At 45.0% G+C, this 17,859-nt stretch overlaps 1 protein-coding gene across 2 annotated transcripts in view; it reads right to left on the bottom strand.

The window, feature by feature from the left end:
• The window catches only part of MMD (monocyte to macrophage differentiation associated), a 56,191-nt gene extending 40,888 nt beyond the window's left edge, over nucleotides 1-15,303 (bottom strand). Inside the window, exon 1 of one of the 2 annotated variants that reach the window (XM_073588113.1) lies at nucleotides 15,140-15,303. In XM_073588113.1, the coding sequence (XP_073444214.1) occupies nucleotides 15,140-15,162 (23 nt within the window). In that variant the 5' untranslated portion in view covers nucleotides 15,163-15,303. The remainder of the gene's footprint in view (nucleotides 1-15,139) is intronic. The other variant, XM_073588112.1, reaches the window with a different exon arrangement.
• Nucleotides 15,304-17,859: the final 2,556 nt, after the last annotated feature.

The raw sequence follows: 17,859 nt of genomic DNA, 5'->3' as shown, positions 1-17,859 counted from the left end.
CATCTGTGTTCTGCTGATAGGGCCTCGGCACATTTCCGGAACTTTTTTTTTTTTTAAAGTCTGGCACCCAATTTTCATGGCTTGTTGCTCATTATTCCTTTACACTAGCCCAACATCACGACCATCTGGAGAGATTCCTTGTCCCTAACCTTTTCAGGCATGGTCCACGCTTTACTACTGCATTCTAGAAGTATTATTATGGACATGGAAAATAATTATGGAAATTCTATGAAGAGGACTTTGGAGATCACATTTAAAAAGAAAAACTGCAAGATTTTGGACACCTTGACTGCCCCCCCCCCCAAACAGATGACAAACTGCTAATTGGGAAAAAAAGGAAAAATGGAGCCACATCAGTAGATGACGTAATGCACGAGTGGGAGTAATCCCTCACTGAGGAACAATAGGGAATATTTGGTGTAATCCTATTTATCTTTAAACACTACTTTAGCTCAAGCCAAGTAACTTGCTATATAATTATCTTCCTTGCTACTCCATAAGCCCTGCGTGTGGGTTACATCCCTGCGGCACTATTTGACGTAGGCTTGCATAAGTGGGATGACTATACCTAAGGCGAAACCTCTGTTCTCCCGGCGGGTGTCTCAATATTACATCTGCAACTTTTTTTCATAAGACGTCGGCTTCTGATGCTCCCCGTGGAAAGTGGATTGACATTAATTAACCTGAACGAAATCCCAAATCACTATGTGAACCAACATTAAACAACTTAAAGGGTTATTCAACTCCTCAATCTCCAATGATTGGTCCAGCGCATTGGTTGTTGCTGGCCTGAAATGTGCGCTGTCCAATGCTTCAACCAGAATTAGAGGAGCACCGTGACAATGAAGATCCGACCAGCTTCAGAGAAGTGCTTACAAGCGCTATCGAAAAGAGCCGATAGGTGTTGCCAGTAACTTAGACAATGGGTAGAATACAATACAGTTAAAAATCCCTCTTTTTTATTTAGAACAGAGGATTTTTATTAACAAGTAGCTAGCATAGTTGCTTGTCTTTTACAAGTAATGGGCAATCTTAACCATTTATAATATTGTGAAGACCCCTTCAGATAGGGTTTTACCAGGATTCTTTTTGACAACCTACTGATTTTGATGGGTCTCATTCTTCTGCTGTGGTACTGTAGGGAAACTTAATACTGATGGTCTTTCTACAGCAGTGTTCCCCAACTTTTTGGTCCTCAAGAGCCTCAGACAGGTCATATTTTCAGTATTTCCTTAGTGTTGCCCAGGTGTTAGCATTTTTGCCTGTGCTTGTGATGGAATTATCACCTGACCAATACTAAGGAAATCCTGAAAACATGACCTGTTGGTGGCTCTTGAGGACCAAAATTGAGGAACACTGGTTCTATAGGTTCTTTCTAGTAGTCTCAGAGGCTGATCACCAGTAAACCTTTCTAGAAAGAAAAGAAAAGCCTGTGCAAAGCACTAATGTAATATCACTTGTCAACAATCTGTCAGTCAGCAAAAGGCATCAAAAGCAAAAAAGAAAAAACAAAAGAGGACAGGAGATTTTCGAACAATACGTCTGCTGGACGCCCTGATCTGCACTCACATTACTCAGGGACACGTCATCTCAACAATTCTAGAAATATACGGTATGTTTTTAATAAACCATGCAGACAAACAGTCCAACTAGAGAAGAGAAATAAAAGATCTATCAACAGCAGCTTATTGATAGCTTTCCGGTATTAAGAGCATTTTAGTCACCCTGAAAAAGAATGCCAAACAAGGTAAGATGCTAGATTAGATGTCTACAAAGTCAATGGGAAGATGGAGCCTTACATAAAAAAGGGAAAAAGTAATGTACTTCAGTTCATGCAAATCACAGAGGAATACAGAAGTTCTCTTACAAAAGCTGGATCCTGCATCAGGTCTCAGTGATCCAAGTGTGCTAAAGGTTACTTGAGGTTGCCACGAGCCCTGGAGCCGTCAGCTAATAGCTCTCCAGACACAAGGAACTGCTTATCTAATACATATACCCGGCTTCCAACTGAGAAACCATTGCTGGGGCACAAGACATAAGCATTAACTAAAAGCTCAAAAAAATGAACATATGTAAAACTTCTTGCTGGTCACGTGTTCAGTGTCTTCCTGCGGCTTCCAAAGGTGCCAAGTGGTTAAAAGAAATGAGATGACCATTCTCCAGGTGTTTTCAGCTCTGAAGACACGCTGTACTCTGTTGCTTGAAAAAACATTAGCAATTTCTTCATTGTTAAAGGGAATCTGTCAGCAGATTTTTGCTACATAATCCGAGAGCAGCATAGTGTAGGGGCGGAGAGTCGAATTCCAGAGATAGGTCACTCACTGGACTGTGTGTTGCTGTGTCAATAAAATAAGTGTTTTATCAGCAGGAGATTATCACTAGAGGACTAGTTGTCTTGTGCCTCCTAGTCCAGCCCCGCCCCATCACTGATTTGCATATGCAGTGTACAGAATTGCCAATCAGTGCTGTGGACGGGGTTATATGGAGCTCAGCATTTGTGCAGTGCGAGATCTGCAGCAAAGAAAACAGCGAAGAACGCTGGAAAATTACTAAAAAACAATCCCACCAACAGTCAAAACTGTCAAAAAAGCTCTCAGGAAACAACCAAAATATGCTAAAAAAAAAAAAAAAAAAAAACACAACTAACAAAACCCCATAGATTTCAGGGGTAAGAAATGGAGACATTTCCTTAAGTGTCTTCCTCTTGAAAATCACTTTCCAGACAAAACCATTGTGTGCACAGACCGTTACACACCATCTACGTCTGACAGATGCCATAACGCACAAAGGAAAAGATTGCTTTTTCTTCTCTAGATTTCACATAGAGAAACATAATTAATGGGCAAATTCCCCCCTGTAGAATTGGTCCAAATTAATAACGGGGATTATCCAGCCACACTGGGGCATTTGTGTTTGGAGGGGGTGGTTGTCTCCGGTGTCCCATGCAGAAGTATTCCATTTTACTAATCCCTCCTTAAGAATATTCCAAGTACAGATGCCAGATATTGCTCTCTAATCAGCAGCGCCGGGCATCTGCCAACAAGTCTCATTAATCTTCAAGTATTCAACCCGAATCAGGCACAAGGCAAGCTAATTGGGAGATTGCTTAGTCGTGCTGGTCATCACTTGGCACTACATCAGATGTTCCGTAGAAAGCCAAACATGGACATTTACTATCCCTTGGAGGACTGCACGCTAAGCGATCTTCAGATAATGTGAGAACGTCTATTATTAAGTTAATTAATATTTTTTTGATAGAGGCACAAAATTTTGTAAGGTGGTTTAGTCCCTCTACAGCACACCCTGCGGGTGGGGTATATCTCCAACAAATACCATTCTCATCTTCATATAAAAATAGGAAAAAAAAAAAAAAAAAAAAAAATCAGGCAGCACTCCAGTTACAGGAAAAATGTGGACTTTAATCCAGCACCAAGTGGTGCAACGTTTCAACCTCACAGCACGGTCTTTGTCAAGCACCTTCATATATAGATTTCCTCTGGTTCATTGGTTTAAGAAGCCAGGATTTAGGTAACATGATGTGACCTTCAAAAACCATTAATAGTCTTAAGAGGTATGAGCAATGGAACATGTACATTCTGTACAGAACGCGCACCCCATCTGAATTCACCATGTATTTCTATGTATATTATCCATCTTTCTAAGTAGATCTTCTCGCATCTGTGTTACCTCCCATTTTTGATCAGGTTATCTTTTTTGGAATGTGACTAGTAAAAACGAATAAAATGAAACGGAATTCTACAATGAAAGTTAAGCATCCATGAGATACCAAAAGATACTGAGAAAATTGAATGTTTAGCATCATCAAGACCAGGTGGACCACCAAGACGGTTTCTAAAAAGTTCTTAAAGAAGTTATCTCCCAACGCTAATTACTAGTGGTCCAGCTTTCCTCACCCCCAGTAATCAGCTGTTGTCACCAGAGAAGTCCTGGCTCCTAGGTAGGGATAGAGTATTTCAAGGCAGTCATTACAATGATTGGTTTGATTGTCTATTAGAGTTGAGCAAATTGATTGGCAGGATCCTGGTCAAGCGGCCACATCAGTAGTCCATGGCTATCCTCCTGTTATGAGCCGGTGTCCCCATCACCTCTCCGAATTGGTAGACCTGGCGTAAAGACTTGCCAAGAAGATGATGTTACATCAGACCTAATAATTAGAAAAATAGCTGGAGATGCCGGCTTGTAGTAGGTTTGGAGAATTCTGGTCCAGAGGCCACAAACTTACGATGGTGACTTGACCCCGGTCAAGCAAATGATTTTGATCACCTCTACTGTCCATGTAATGCAAGGGTTGCCAAAGGGGCTCTCCAGCCTGGCACATGGTAAGCCAAGGTGGGTATTGAAGTGCCATTCATAAGTCCTAAAATGGCATATGGACAAGGGTTTTTCTGATGAGACAACTTGGTGAATGATTACACTTTGGAGAAATAGGAAAAAAAATCCAACTCCACTATTGCATCAGACATTAAATTTATCCTTTCAGTGTGAGTAGCCAACTCAACGCTATGGGTCTAAACAGAAACAAAGCTGCTAAAATGCTGTTACTGTGGAAATAGACAAAAAAAAAGAGAATATGAGACTAGAAACCAGAGACATCACCTACAAGCTAATGAACTACTTCTGAGATCTGTGGGGGTAAGAAATAGGCAGGAGGCAAAGCAACAAAATCATTTTCATACATGGAGGAACTGGGCAGGTTTGAGGATGTATAAGAATATCTAGATTTTGTTCTTTGATTGATGGCATTATCACACATAGAGCTGGAGTGCCACATGTTGGGGATCAGGGCTCCAGACTATAGAATATATTGGCAACAGGAAATGCACAGAAATACTTGTTTTTTCTCTACACATTTGTACATAAACGACATCTCTTGATCTGTATGGAAACCTATCACTCATCACATGGTCCTTAATAAGTCATCCTACAGCAGATGGATGGTGGGATCTCAACCAGTGTTAAAACTGCCAGAATGTTCTGAAGGAAGTGCTGAAAAATGTGGAACGTTAGAAAATGAACCATCTGCCTACTGTCAATGCCATTTTAGACCATAATAAGAGAAGGCAAGGAGCAGAAAACTTCATCAGACGGTTCTGCAAGAAGGCAGATATATGTTATCAATAATGTTCTAGAGGTCATTGATGGAGAGCAACAAGATAGCAAGTGAACTTTGGTTAGTCGACTGACAGCCTCATTCAACAGTAACCGAACAGATAATAGGCGACTGTATCAAGGTGACCGAACACAAGGAAGGGCAGATTTCCGAGCCAAAGTGCACCAGAATTCTGCGTAAAAGCTGAGGCAGCATTTTGGTGTATAGTACCGCCACGGGCCTCATTTATTAGGCTTTTTGCGCAATACTAGAAAGTGTAGAGACGAGACAGCCAAAGAGAATGCCTGGCGCTTTCCGAGGCACTGTGGTATACATGTGTTGAATTTTATCATTGTCTAACTATAATACTCAATAGTAAATCTGTGCCAACAAAACCATATAAAATTATTAAAATAAATACAGACAACGTTCTCTTGAATCTTCGATACATTTAGGCTATGTGCACACGGTGCGGATTCTGCTGCGGCTCCGCAGCGTTTCTGCAGCTGCAGGTCCGCAGCAGATCCTGCTGCGTTGTACAGTACCTTTATTTCCTATGGAAATTAAAAAACGCTGTGCACATGCTGCGGATTTTTCCGCGGTTTACAATCCGCAGCATGTCAACTGTTTGGTGCAGAAACGCTGCAGTTTTACACCTCATCCATTATGAGGTGCAAAACCGCAGTCAAAACCGCAGATAAACCGCAGGACTTTTGTCCTGCGGATTTACCTGCGGTTTTCTCTCCAAAATCCGCACACCCAAAAAACTACGTGTGCACATAGCCTTATACGTTTCTAACTAATCGCTTCAGGCTGACGCTAACACTGTAATACACTAAAGAATACTTAAAGGATCGCTTTCACCTTTTGACTCAAAGTTGAATGCAGTATTCAAAAAAAAATCAGGATTCTGTAACACTAATATTTGCCATTCTTAATGGAGTAAAGGAAAAGAAAAGCTTTACACCACAAAGAACAATCTACAGGTTTCTGATCAGAAAGAGTTTAAAACGAACAAGACAGACTCATAAAATTCACACAATAATATAAAGACACACGCATAATTATATATATATATTTTTTTTAACACAAAAATGTAAAAGATGCATATATATAATTATAAAATATATATAACTATACATAAGAGTCCACCCTTCTTACCAGGACACAAAAAATATTCACCACAAGTGCTAAATAAATGAGGCTACCTTCCAACGGTGAACATGATGAGATGAGTGGCCAGAGACAATCCTGAAGTCCAAAGAATCACTCAGGCTTAAAGATCTCAATCCAAGTCTTCTCTCCATACAGGCTACTGCACCAATGAGGAGGTCTGGACCCAACCTGCCACTGATGGAGCTGCCTTGTCAATAGAGAAGCCAATCGATGAGAACACCATCACCTCTACCCCCCTCCTCACAATGAGGTAAGCCATCTAGTCTCATGTTGGCATTCAGCTCTGCCCACCTGCCTGAAACAAGTGGTGCCCAACTTGGATTTTTGCTACAGCCAGCCTACAAGATTTCCTAGGCACAAAGTCAATTCGAGCTACTGACCCTACGTCAGGGCACAAGTCAGAATTCTCAATCTAGTCTTGCAATCTACAAATCTAATAAAACACATGCATTACTTAAGGATCTAATGAAACTCCAGAATCCATAGAAAAAAAAAATAGGAAAGATGAAATATTGCAAAGTTATGAAAACATTTATGGGTTAAAGTGTCTAAATATGATCAATAAGTAGATACACAGAGCTTTTATGGTTCCCTTTAATACAATGGCTAACCTGAAAGAATACCTACACTACGTGTTAGTACACTGTGATTATCAACTCCACAATTGCTGCACACATCAAAAATGTAAGGTAGTTAACATTTTTTGATTAAAAAATGAAGAAGCCATCCAACCACGTCAAGGTGTACCTTTATTTTGGATGGTCCCTAACTGTAATGACTCGCCTCTCGATGTGCCCCAACAGAGGTCATGAGAAGTTGGCAAGTGATGTGATCCAGGCTTAGCTCTTCATTCTAATCACTTACCTCACCTGAACATTCATCTTATACTAAAGGTGTGCAAGAAGGGTTGACCCCCTCCAAGGCTAAGTGCCCTGGTCCAGCCATGTTTCCCTGAAAGACATTACCTGGATCCCACCTCTTCCAGTTTTCAAATAAGACCTCGGTACATGGAGTGGCGAGTCGTTAGAGTTGGGGACCATCCAAAATAAAGGTACACCTTGACATAGCTGGATGGATTTTTCATTTCGTGATCAAAAAATGTTAACCAAGTACCTTATGTTTTTAACGTATGCAGCAATTTTGGAACTCATGTCCGGCATTCATTAACGAAGTGTGCTGACGCATAACACATTGGCCACATAGCGTATTTGTGCATCTGTACCATTAATATATTTTACACACACACACATACACGTATACATACATAGGAGACATGATGGGAACACTTGTGGACCGGTACAGGATGTAGTGTAGGACACACCAGACTGGGCATTGGTAGCATGAGCTATACTGAATAAATGAAATATTAGAGATTTCTTAAAAGGCGTTTTCCAGTTTTCAAGAAACCATTTATCCCCGGCACAATTCAGAGTAAAGCCAATCAATCTATTCTTTACTTGCCCTCTCCAGGTCCAGCACTGTGTCTCCACCTCTCACCCAGTCTCTGCCTGGAGCGCTGATGCCATTTTTACTGAGCGGCGGCCAATCAAGATTTCAGCGGCCCTGCCACTATAAATGTCATGAGCCACTGAGCTCAGTGATTGTCTGACACTGACAACGCTGCAGCCAAACAAAAGAGACCAGGCTATGGTGGAAACACAGCGCTGGAGCTGGGAAGGCAAGAAAAAGCCAAAGGACTAGTTTCAGCACCAGTGCCATTCTCTACTGTATACATGATGTGTTATACATGGAGAAAGGTCTAGTCTGGGCACCAGTGCCATGCTCTACTGTATACATGATAAGTGTTATACATGGAGAAAGGTCTAGTCTGGGCACCAGTGCCATGCTCTACTGTATACATGATAAGTGTTATACATGGAGAAAGGTCTAGTCTGGGCACCAGTGCCATGCTCTACTGTATACATGATAAGTGTTATACATGGAGAAAGGTCTAGTCTGGGCACCAGTGCCATGCTCTACTGTATACATGATAAGTGTTATACATGGAGAAAGGTCTAGTCTGGGCACCAGTGCCATGCTCTACTGTATACATGATAAGCGTTATACATGGAGAGGGGTCTATTCTGGGCACCAGTGCCATGCTCTATTGTATACATGATGAGTTTTATACATGGAGAGAGGTCAAGTCTGGGCACCGCTGCCATGTTAGATCAGATTACTTTGCTGAATTTAAATGAAAGTTTACTAGTAACCAAAAGTTGTGAGACTGACACAAATTTTGGTTGTCGCAAAATTTGCTGCTTTAGTGTTTTTAGATCTTTTTGTCAGATGATTCTATGGTGGTGGCATCATCTGAGAAAATAACTTTGAAGGACAGTGATTTGACTGGAGTTATACTCTCTGATGGAACATATGGCAGAATGATTGAAGAAAAGTTGATTGCTACCATGAGTCCCGTGTTAGTCATATATGGGGTTGTCCTTTATCCAAGGGAGTGAGCTTACTCACAATTTTGCCTAAGAACACAGCTATGAATACAGAATGGCGTCTAAACATCCTCCAAGAGCAACTTCTCCCAACAATTCAAGAGCAATTTGCTGAAGAACAATGATTTTTCCATCATAAAAGATGGAGTAACGTATCAGAACACAAAAGTGTTTAGGTGAAAATAAAAATTGAAATTTTCAGTTCAACTCAGGAAAAACCCAAAATCTATATCCCATTGAGAACCTGAGGTCGATCCTCAAAACGAAGGTGGACAAACAAAAGGACAGAAATTGTGATGAACACCGATTAGAAACACATCTGATGAAAAGATCTAAAAACACTCAAGTGGCATACTTTGTGAAAACCAAAATTGCCGTCTCAAAACTTTTGGCCATGACTCTATGCCATGGTCTGCTCTGCATATGATGACACATGATATACATGATCAGAGACACACACATATATATATATATATATATATATATATATATATATATATATATATATATATATCTATCTACTATATAATCGTCTACTTCTGTTTGTCTGTAATGGAAATCCCGCGTCGATGATTGGTCGCGACAAGCGCAGTCCAGCCGCGAATTGGCGCGGCATTCGAACGACCCATGCCACTGCTACCGTTGGGAGATCTGCGGCGCTAGCCAATGATCTCCCGACGGTTGCCGCGGGTCATCTCTTGCCGCACGGAGGTCAGCGGCGATGCAGCCGGGAGATGACCGGCGCAGCGCTCAATGTGCCGATGATACCCAGGGTCTGGAGGAGACACTCCTCCAGGCCCTGGGTATCATAAACCTGTAAAAAATAGAATTGAAATAAAAAAAAAATTAGTGATATACTCACCTTCCGACGGCCCCCGGACTATTTCCCTCCTCTCATCACGCTCCTGGCATCTTCCGGTCCCAGTAATGCTTTGCGCGAAAGACCGCTGATGACGTCGCGCTCTTGCGAAAGTGACGTCATCTCCGGTCCTTCGCACTAAGCATTACTGGGACCAGAAGATGCCGGGAGCGTGGAGAGATCGAGGGCCGTCGGAAGGTGAGTATATCTCTCTGTTTGTAATGGAAATCCTGCGTGTGTGCCCTCCTGATGCGATATATATAACACCCATACATACATACACACATACATACATGTCATTTCCCAGGAAAACAGGCTCATCCTTTGATCATGTATACCAGGTGTCAATGACCAGTTTATGCACCAGCGCCATGCTCTATTCTGTATATGATGAGTAGGATACATGGTAAAAGGACCTGTCTGGGTAACAGTGCCTTGCTCTACACTGCATAAAATGGGTGGTATACATGACGAGAGGACCAGTTTGACACCAGTGCCATGCTCTATTATGTATGATAAGTTGTATACACAGGAGAGGACTAGTGTGAGCAACAGTGCCAAGCTCTACCCTGTATATGGTGGGTGGTATACATAGGAGAGAACCAGTGCCATGCTGTACCCTGTATAAGATGGCTGGTATAGAGAGGACCCGTCTGGGCACAAGTGCCATGCTCTACCCTGTATATGGTGGGTGGTATACATAGGAGAGAACCAGTGCCATGCTGTACCCTGTATAAGATGGCTGGTATAGAGAGGACCCGTCTGGGCACAAGTGCCATGCTCTACCCTGTATATGGTGGGTGGTATACACAGAAAGGACCTGTCTTGGCACCAGTACCATGTTCTACCCTGTATATGGTGGGTGGCATACGTAGGAGAACCAGTGCCATGCTCTACCCTGTATAAGATGGCTGGTATACATAGAGAGGACCCATCTGGGCACCAGGGCCATGCTCTACCCTGTATATGGTGGGTGGTATACATAGCAGGCATCAGTGCTGTGCTGTACCCTGTATACGGTGGGTGGTATACATAGCAGGCATCAGTGCTGTGCTGTACCCTGTATACGGTGGGTGGTATACATAGCAGGCATCAGTGCCATGCTGCACCCTGTATATAGTGGGTGGTATACATAGCAGGCATCAGTGCCATGCTGTACCCAGTGTATGGTGGGTGGTATACATAGCAGGCATCAGTGCCATGCTGTACTCTGTATATGGTGGGTGGTATACATAGCAGGCATCAGGGCCATGCTGTACCCTGTATATGGTGGGTGGTATACATAGCAGGCATCAGTGCCATGCTGTACCCTGTATATGGTGGGTGGCATACATAGCAGGCATCAGTGCCATGCTGTACCCTGTATATGGTGGGTGGTATTAATAGCAGGCATCAGGGCCATGCTGTACCCTGTATATGGTGGGTGGTATACATAGCAGGCATCAGTGCCGTGCTGTACCCTGTATACGGTGGGTGGTATACATAGCAGGCATCAGCGCCGTGCTGTACCCTGTATATGGTGGGTGGTATACATAGCAGGCATCAGTGCCATGCTGTACCCTGTATATGGTGGGTGGTATTATACATAGAGAGGACCCGTCTGGGCATCAGTGCCGTGCTGTACCCTGTATATGGTGAGAGGTATACATAGCAGGCATCAGTGCCGTGCTGTACCCTGTATATGGTGGGTGGTATACATAGCAGGCATCAGTGCCATGCTGTACCCTGTATACGGTGGGTGGTATACATAGCAGGCATCAGTGCCATGCTGTACCCTGTATATGGTGGGTGGTATACATAGCAGGCATCAGTGCCATGCTGTACCCTGTATATAGTGGGTGGTATACATAGCAGGCATCAGTGCCATGCTGTACCCTGTATATGGTGGGTGGTATACATAGCAGGCATCAGTGCCGTGCTGTACCCTGTATATGGTGGGTGGTATACATAGCAGGCATCAGTGCCGTGCTGTACCCTGTATATGGTGGGTGGTATACATAGCAGGCATCAGTGCCGTGCTGTACCCTGTATATGGTGGGTGGCATACATAGCAGGCATCAGTGCCGTGCTGTACCCTGTATATGGTGGGTGGCATACATAGCAGGCATCAGTGCCACGCTGTACCCTGTATATGGTGGGTGGTATACATAGCAGGCATCAGTGCCACGCTGTACCCTGTATATGGTGGGTGGTATACATAGCAGGCATCAGTGCCACGCTGTACCCTGTATATGGTGGGTGGTATACATAGCAGGCATCAGTGCCGTGCTGTACCCTGTATATGGTGGGTGGTATACATAGCAGGCATCAGTGCCGTGCTGTACCCTGTATATGGTGGGTGGCATACATAGCAGGCATCAGTGCCGTGCTGTACCCTGTATATGGTGGGTGGTATACATAGCAGGCATCAGTGCCGTGCTGTACCCTGTGTATGGTGGGTGGTATACATAGCAGGCATCAGTGCCATGCTGTACTCTGTATATGGTGGGTGGTATACATAGCAGGCATCAGTGCCATGCTGTACCCTGTATATGGTGGGTGGTATACATAGCAGGCATCAGTGCCGTGCTGTACCCTGTATATGGTGGGTGGTATACATAGCAGGCATCAGTGCCGTGCTGTACCCTGTATATGGTGGGTGGTATACATAGCAGGCATCAGTGCCGTGCTGTACGCTGTATATGGTGGGTGGCATACATAGCAGGCATCAGTGCCGTGCTGTACCCTGTATATGGTGGGTGGTATACATAGCAGGCATCAGTGCCGTGCTGTACCCTGTGTATGGTGGGTGGTATACATAGCAGGCATCAGTGCCGTGCTGTACCCTGTGTATGGTGGGTGGTATACATAGCAGGCATCAGTGCCAAGCTGTACTCTGTATATGGTGGGTGGTATACATAGCAGGCATCAGTGCCGTGCTGTACCCTGTATATGGTGGGTGGTATACATAGCAGGCATCAGTGCCGTGCTGTACCCTGTATATGGTGGGTGGTATACATAGCAGGCATCAGTGCCGTGCTGTACCCTGTATATGGTGGGTGGTATACATAGCAGGCATCAGTGCCGTGCTGTACCCTGTATATGGTGGGTGGCATACATAGCAGGCATCAGTGCCGTGCTGTACCCTGTATATGGTGGGTGGTATACATAGCAGGCATCAGTGCCGTGCTGTACCCTGTGTATGGTGGGTGGTATACATAGCAGGCATCAGTGCCATGCGGTACTCTGTATATGGTGGGTGGTATACATAGCAGGCATCAGTGCCATGCTGTACCCTGTATATGTTGGGTGGTATACATAGCAGGCATCAGTGCCGTGCTGTACCCTGTATATGGTGGGTGGTATACATAGCAGGCATCAGTGCCGTGCTGTACCCTGTGTATGGTGGGTGGTATACATAGCAGGCATCAGTGCCATGCTGTACTCTGTATACGGTGGGTGGTATACATAGCAGGCATCAGTGCCATGCTGTACCCTGTATACGGTGGGTGGTATACATAGCAGGCATCAGTGCCATGCTGTACCCTGTATATGGTGGGTGGTATACATAGCAGGCATCAGTGCCATGCTGTACTCTGTATATGGTGGGTGGCAGACATAGCAGGCATCAGTGCCGTGCTGTACCCTGTATATGGTGGGTGGTATACATAGCAGGCATCAGTGCCACGCTGTACCCTGTATATGGTGGGTGGCAGACATAGCAGGCATCAGTGCCACGCTGTACCCTGTATATGGTGGGTGGCAGACATAGCAGGCATCAGTGCCACGCTGTACCCTGTATATGGTGGGTGGTATACATAGCAGGCATCAGTGCCACGCTGTACCCTGTATACGGTGGGTGGTATACATAGCAGGCATCAGTGCCATGCTGTACCCTGTATACGGTGGGTGGTATACATAGCAGGCATCAGTGCCATGCTGTACCCTGTATATGGTGGGTGGTATACATAGCAGGCATCAGTGCCATGCTGTACCCTGTATACGGTGGGTGGTATACATAGCAGGCATCAGTGCCATGCTGTACCCTGTATATGGTGGGTGGTATACATAGCAGGCATCAGTGCCGTGCTGTACCCTGTATATGGTGGGTGGTATACATAGCAGGCATCAGTGCCGTGCTGTACCCTGTATATGGTGGGTGGTATACATAGCAGGCATCAGTGCCGTGCTGTACCCTGTATATGGTGGGTGGTATACATAGCAGGCATCAGTGCCGTGCTGTACCCTGTGTATGGTGGGTGGTATACATAGCAGGCATCAGTGCCATGCTGTACTCTGTATACGGTGGGTGGTATACATAGCAGGCATCAGTGCCATGCTGTACCCTGTATACGGTGGGTGGTATACATAGCAGGCATCAGTGCCATGCTGTACCCTGTATATGGTGGGTGGTATACATAGCAGGCATCAGTGCCGTGCTGTACCCTGTATATGGTGGGTGGTATACATAGCAGGCATCAGTGCCATGCTGTACCCTGTATATGGTGGGTGGCATACATAGCAGGCATCAGTGCCATGCTGTACCCTGTATATGGTGGGTGGTATACATAGCAGGCATCAGTGCCGTGCTGTACCCTGTATATGGTGGGTGGTATACATAGCAGGCATCAGTGCCGTGCTGTACCCTGTATATGGTGGGTGGTATACATAGCAGGCATCAGTGCCATGCTGTACCCTGTATATGGTGGGTGGTATACATAGCAGGCATCAGTGCCATGCTGTACTCTGTATACGGTGGGTGGTATACATAGCAGGCATCAGTGCCGTGCTGTACCCTGTATATGGTGGGTGGTATACATAGCAGGCATCAGTGCCATGCTGTACCCTGTATACGGTGGGTGGTATACATAGCAGGCATCAGTGCCATGCTGTACCCTGTATACGGTGGGTGGTATACATAGCAGGCATCAGTGCCGTGCTGTACCCTGTGTATGGTGGGTGGTATACATAGCAGGCATCAGTGCCGTGCTGTACCCTGTGTATGGTGGGTGGTATACATAGCAGGCATCAGTGCCACGCTGTACCCTGTATATGGTGGGTGGTATACATAGCAGGCAATCAGTGCCATGCTGTACCCTGTATATGGTGGGTGGTATACATAGCAGGCATCAGTGCCATGCTGTACCCTGTATATGGTGGGTGGTATACATAGCAGGCATCAGTGCCACGCTGTACCCTGTATATGGTGGGTGGTATACATAGCAGGCATCAGTGCCACGCTGTACCCTGTATATGGTGGGTGGTATACATAGCAGGCATCAGTGCCGTGCTGTACCCTGTATATGGTGGGTGGTATACATAGAGGACCCCTCGGGTAACCATCCTCCGGGACAGGGCAGGAACAGCATATCTCCCAAAAAGGCAATGAGTGGGGGTAGCGTGGGCTTCATGTGTGCAGCCTGTGAATGAATGAGCAGGGCTGTGCTGCACACTGTGCTGGCTGGGGGCGGCCATGGAGGGGAGGCAGCATGCTGCCAGTGGAGTATACAGCCCCCTCCTCCCGTCCACAACCGGGGACGCCTGAGCCCCTCTCTCTCCATCACTCACCGTTTGAAGTCCTTCGCCACCATTTCTGAGCCACTCCGGGACAGCTGACAGGCAGTGATAGCCGGAGAGATGGCGCCCACATCGGACAGGCGGCAGGCAGAGCCCCGACACTGGCACCGCCGAGCGCCCCACTCTCCAGCCAGCCGGGCGCTCGCCCCGCCCCCTGCTCAGTCCACCGCACCAATCCCCGCCCCTCACAGTGACGTCACCCATCTCACGCCAATCATTGGCACACACCCCCCCGATGAAAGCCGGGTGTGTGATTGACAGCTCCGCTCACCCCGCCCCTTTCCAGTTTAACCGGTTCATCGCTTCTGAGCCAAGCGAGAAATGAAAATGAAGACAGGACAGTGCCTGCGCTCCCCCATCTGCAGGCGCTCAGTGCTTCTAGGTACATTATATTTATGATAGACCCTATGATAAAATCTCCCGTCAGGGGGTGGACGAGTGCTCTGTTCTAAACCCAGCCCCAACAACAGCTGACGCCCGACCCCGCGAAGCATTGCGCCCAGTGATGAGCGGCACCGCCTGTGACCACTGCACCCAGTATGGGCGCAGGGACGGACGCAGGTGTCTGCTCATGGCGGACGCTATCCCCCACACTCTGGTGCGGCATGTAAACACGAGCACCTGATGCTTCCTATAGAGAGTCCTCCGAGCCGGGGACTGAAAAACGCATCAACGTGGTGAGAATGACACATGGACGAGGGGCCGGCGGTAATGCGCTTCTCATGATCCTTCTGACTGATCCATAGCCGCACCTGGGGAAGAAACCGCAGCACAACAGCTACATGGAGCTGGGGTCATATATGAGGGCAGAGCTTCAGCTAGAAGATTACTGCTGGGTCTCTAGCTAGCGGTCCATCTATCCAAATATCTATCTCATCTATCTATCCATCAATCCCATATCTATCTATCTATCTATCTATCTATCTATCTATCTATCCCATATCTATCTATCTATCTATCATCTATCTATCTATCTATCCCATATCTATCTATTCCATATCTATCTATCTATCTATCTATCCCATATCTATCTATCCCATATCTATCTATCTATCCCATATCTATCTATCTATCTATCTATCTATCTATCTATCTATCCCATATCTATCTATTCCATATCTATCTATCTATCTATCTATCTATCTATCTATCCCATATCTATCTATCCCATATCTATCTATCTATCCCATATCTATCTATATCTATCATCTATCTATCCCATATCTATCTATAGCTATCTATCCCATATCTATCTATCTATCTATCTATCTATCTATCCCATATCTATCTATATCTATTTATCTATCATCTATCTATCTGTCTATCAATCTATCATCTATCTATCTCTATATCTATCTATCCCATAGCTAGCTATCTATCTGTCCCATATCTATCTATCTATCCCATAGCTATCTATCTATCTATCCCATATCTATCTATATCTATCATCTATCTATCTATCATCTATCTATCATCTATCTATCTATTATCTATCTATCTGTCCATCTATCCCATATCTATCTGTCTGTCTGTCTATCTATCCCTCCCATATCTATCTATATCTCTATATCTATGTCATATCTATCTATCCCATATCTATCCATTATCTATCTATCATCTCTCCATCCATTTAAATCGCTATCTCTTTAATCTAGCCACACATCCACTTATTATGGATCTATCTATTATCTGTCTATCCATCAGTTTATCTAATATCTATTATCTATCCATTGTCACACTGTGACTGTACGTAAATAAGGAAAGGGGCCCTGCATTGTCCCCAGGACTGGGATCCTAACTATCCCTTCTGCCAAAGTCACCTCTGAAGGTGAGGAGTTCTGGGCCACCAGCCTTACTGTTCTGTTATGCCCTAAGCTGTCCCCTCCCCCTTACCAGGAGGCCTGGAACAGAAATGCTAGTGTATAAAAACATACTATAAACCAAAAAGGAATAGGGCAATGAGGAAAGCATGCACCCCAAAACAACTTGCAACAATCTCCAGCAGCAACAGCCATCTCAGCGACTCCAAGGAGCTTGGAAGTAAAACTTTCGCTGGCAAGGAAGAGAAGATCTGGTCAGATTTTATAGGGAGAGGAAATGATCAGGTCAGGAACAATTGTAAGATGGAACTGCAAGATTCTAACCAGCATAGAAAGGGGCGTTAACCTCTTCGGCACCAAAGGAAACGAAATCCATTTAACATGAAACAAAACACCCAGGCTAAATGGAAGATCTGAGATTTACAATACGTAGTGATTTTCTAACCCCAGATCGGGACGTGACCAACTTGTGACAGTAATCCCCCTTCTACAAGGGGCCACAGGACCCTCAGGGCCTGATTTATCCAGATGGGCCAAATGAAAGGACTGTATCAATCTACCGGCATTAGTCTCAGATGCTAGCACCTACATCCTCTCCTCCAGACCATACGGGAATCAACGATTTTTACTACCTAAATTTCTAAATTGCCATCAATAATAACCGGCGGCGATTGTAAAGGTGACAGTTCCACAGGTGCAACAAATTTTTTGAGCAAAGACCTGTGAAAAACATTATGAATCTTGAGAGAGGAAGCTTGAGACAAAAAGCTACAGGGTTGATTATGTCGACCACCTTATAAGGACAAATAAACCTAGGACCTAATTTCCAAGAAGGAACGTTCAGTTTAATATTTTTGGTGGAGAGCCATACTAAGTCATTCACCCCAGGTT

The sequence above is a fragment of the Dendrobates tinctorius genome, unplaced genomic scaffold (assembly GCF_039654945.1).
Source record: "Dendrobates tinctorius isolate UK_male_01 unplaced genomic scaffold, ASM3965494v1 ptg000103l, whole genome shotgun sequence".
Lineage (NCBI taxonomy): Eukaryota > Metazoa > Chordata > Amphibia > Anura > Dendrobatidae > Dendrobates > Dendrobates tinctorius.
The sequence above is the reverse complement of the archived record's forward strand: the minus strand, read 5'-3'. Positions and strand labels throughout refer to the sequence as shown.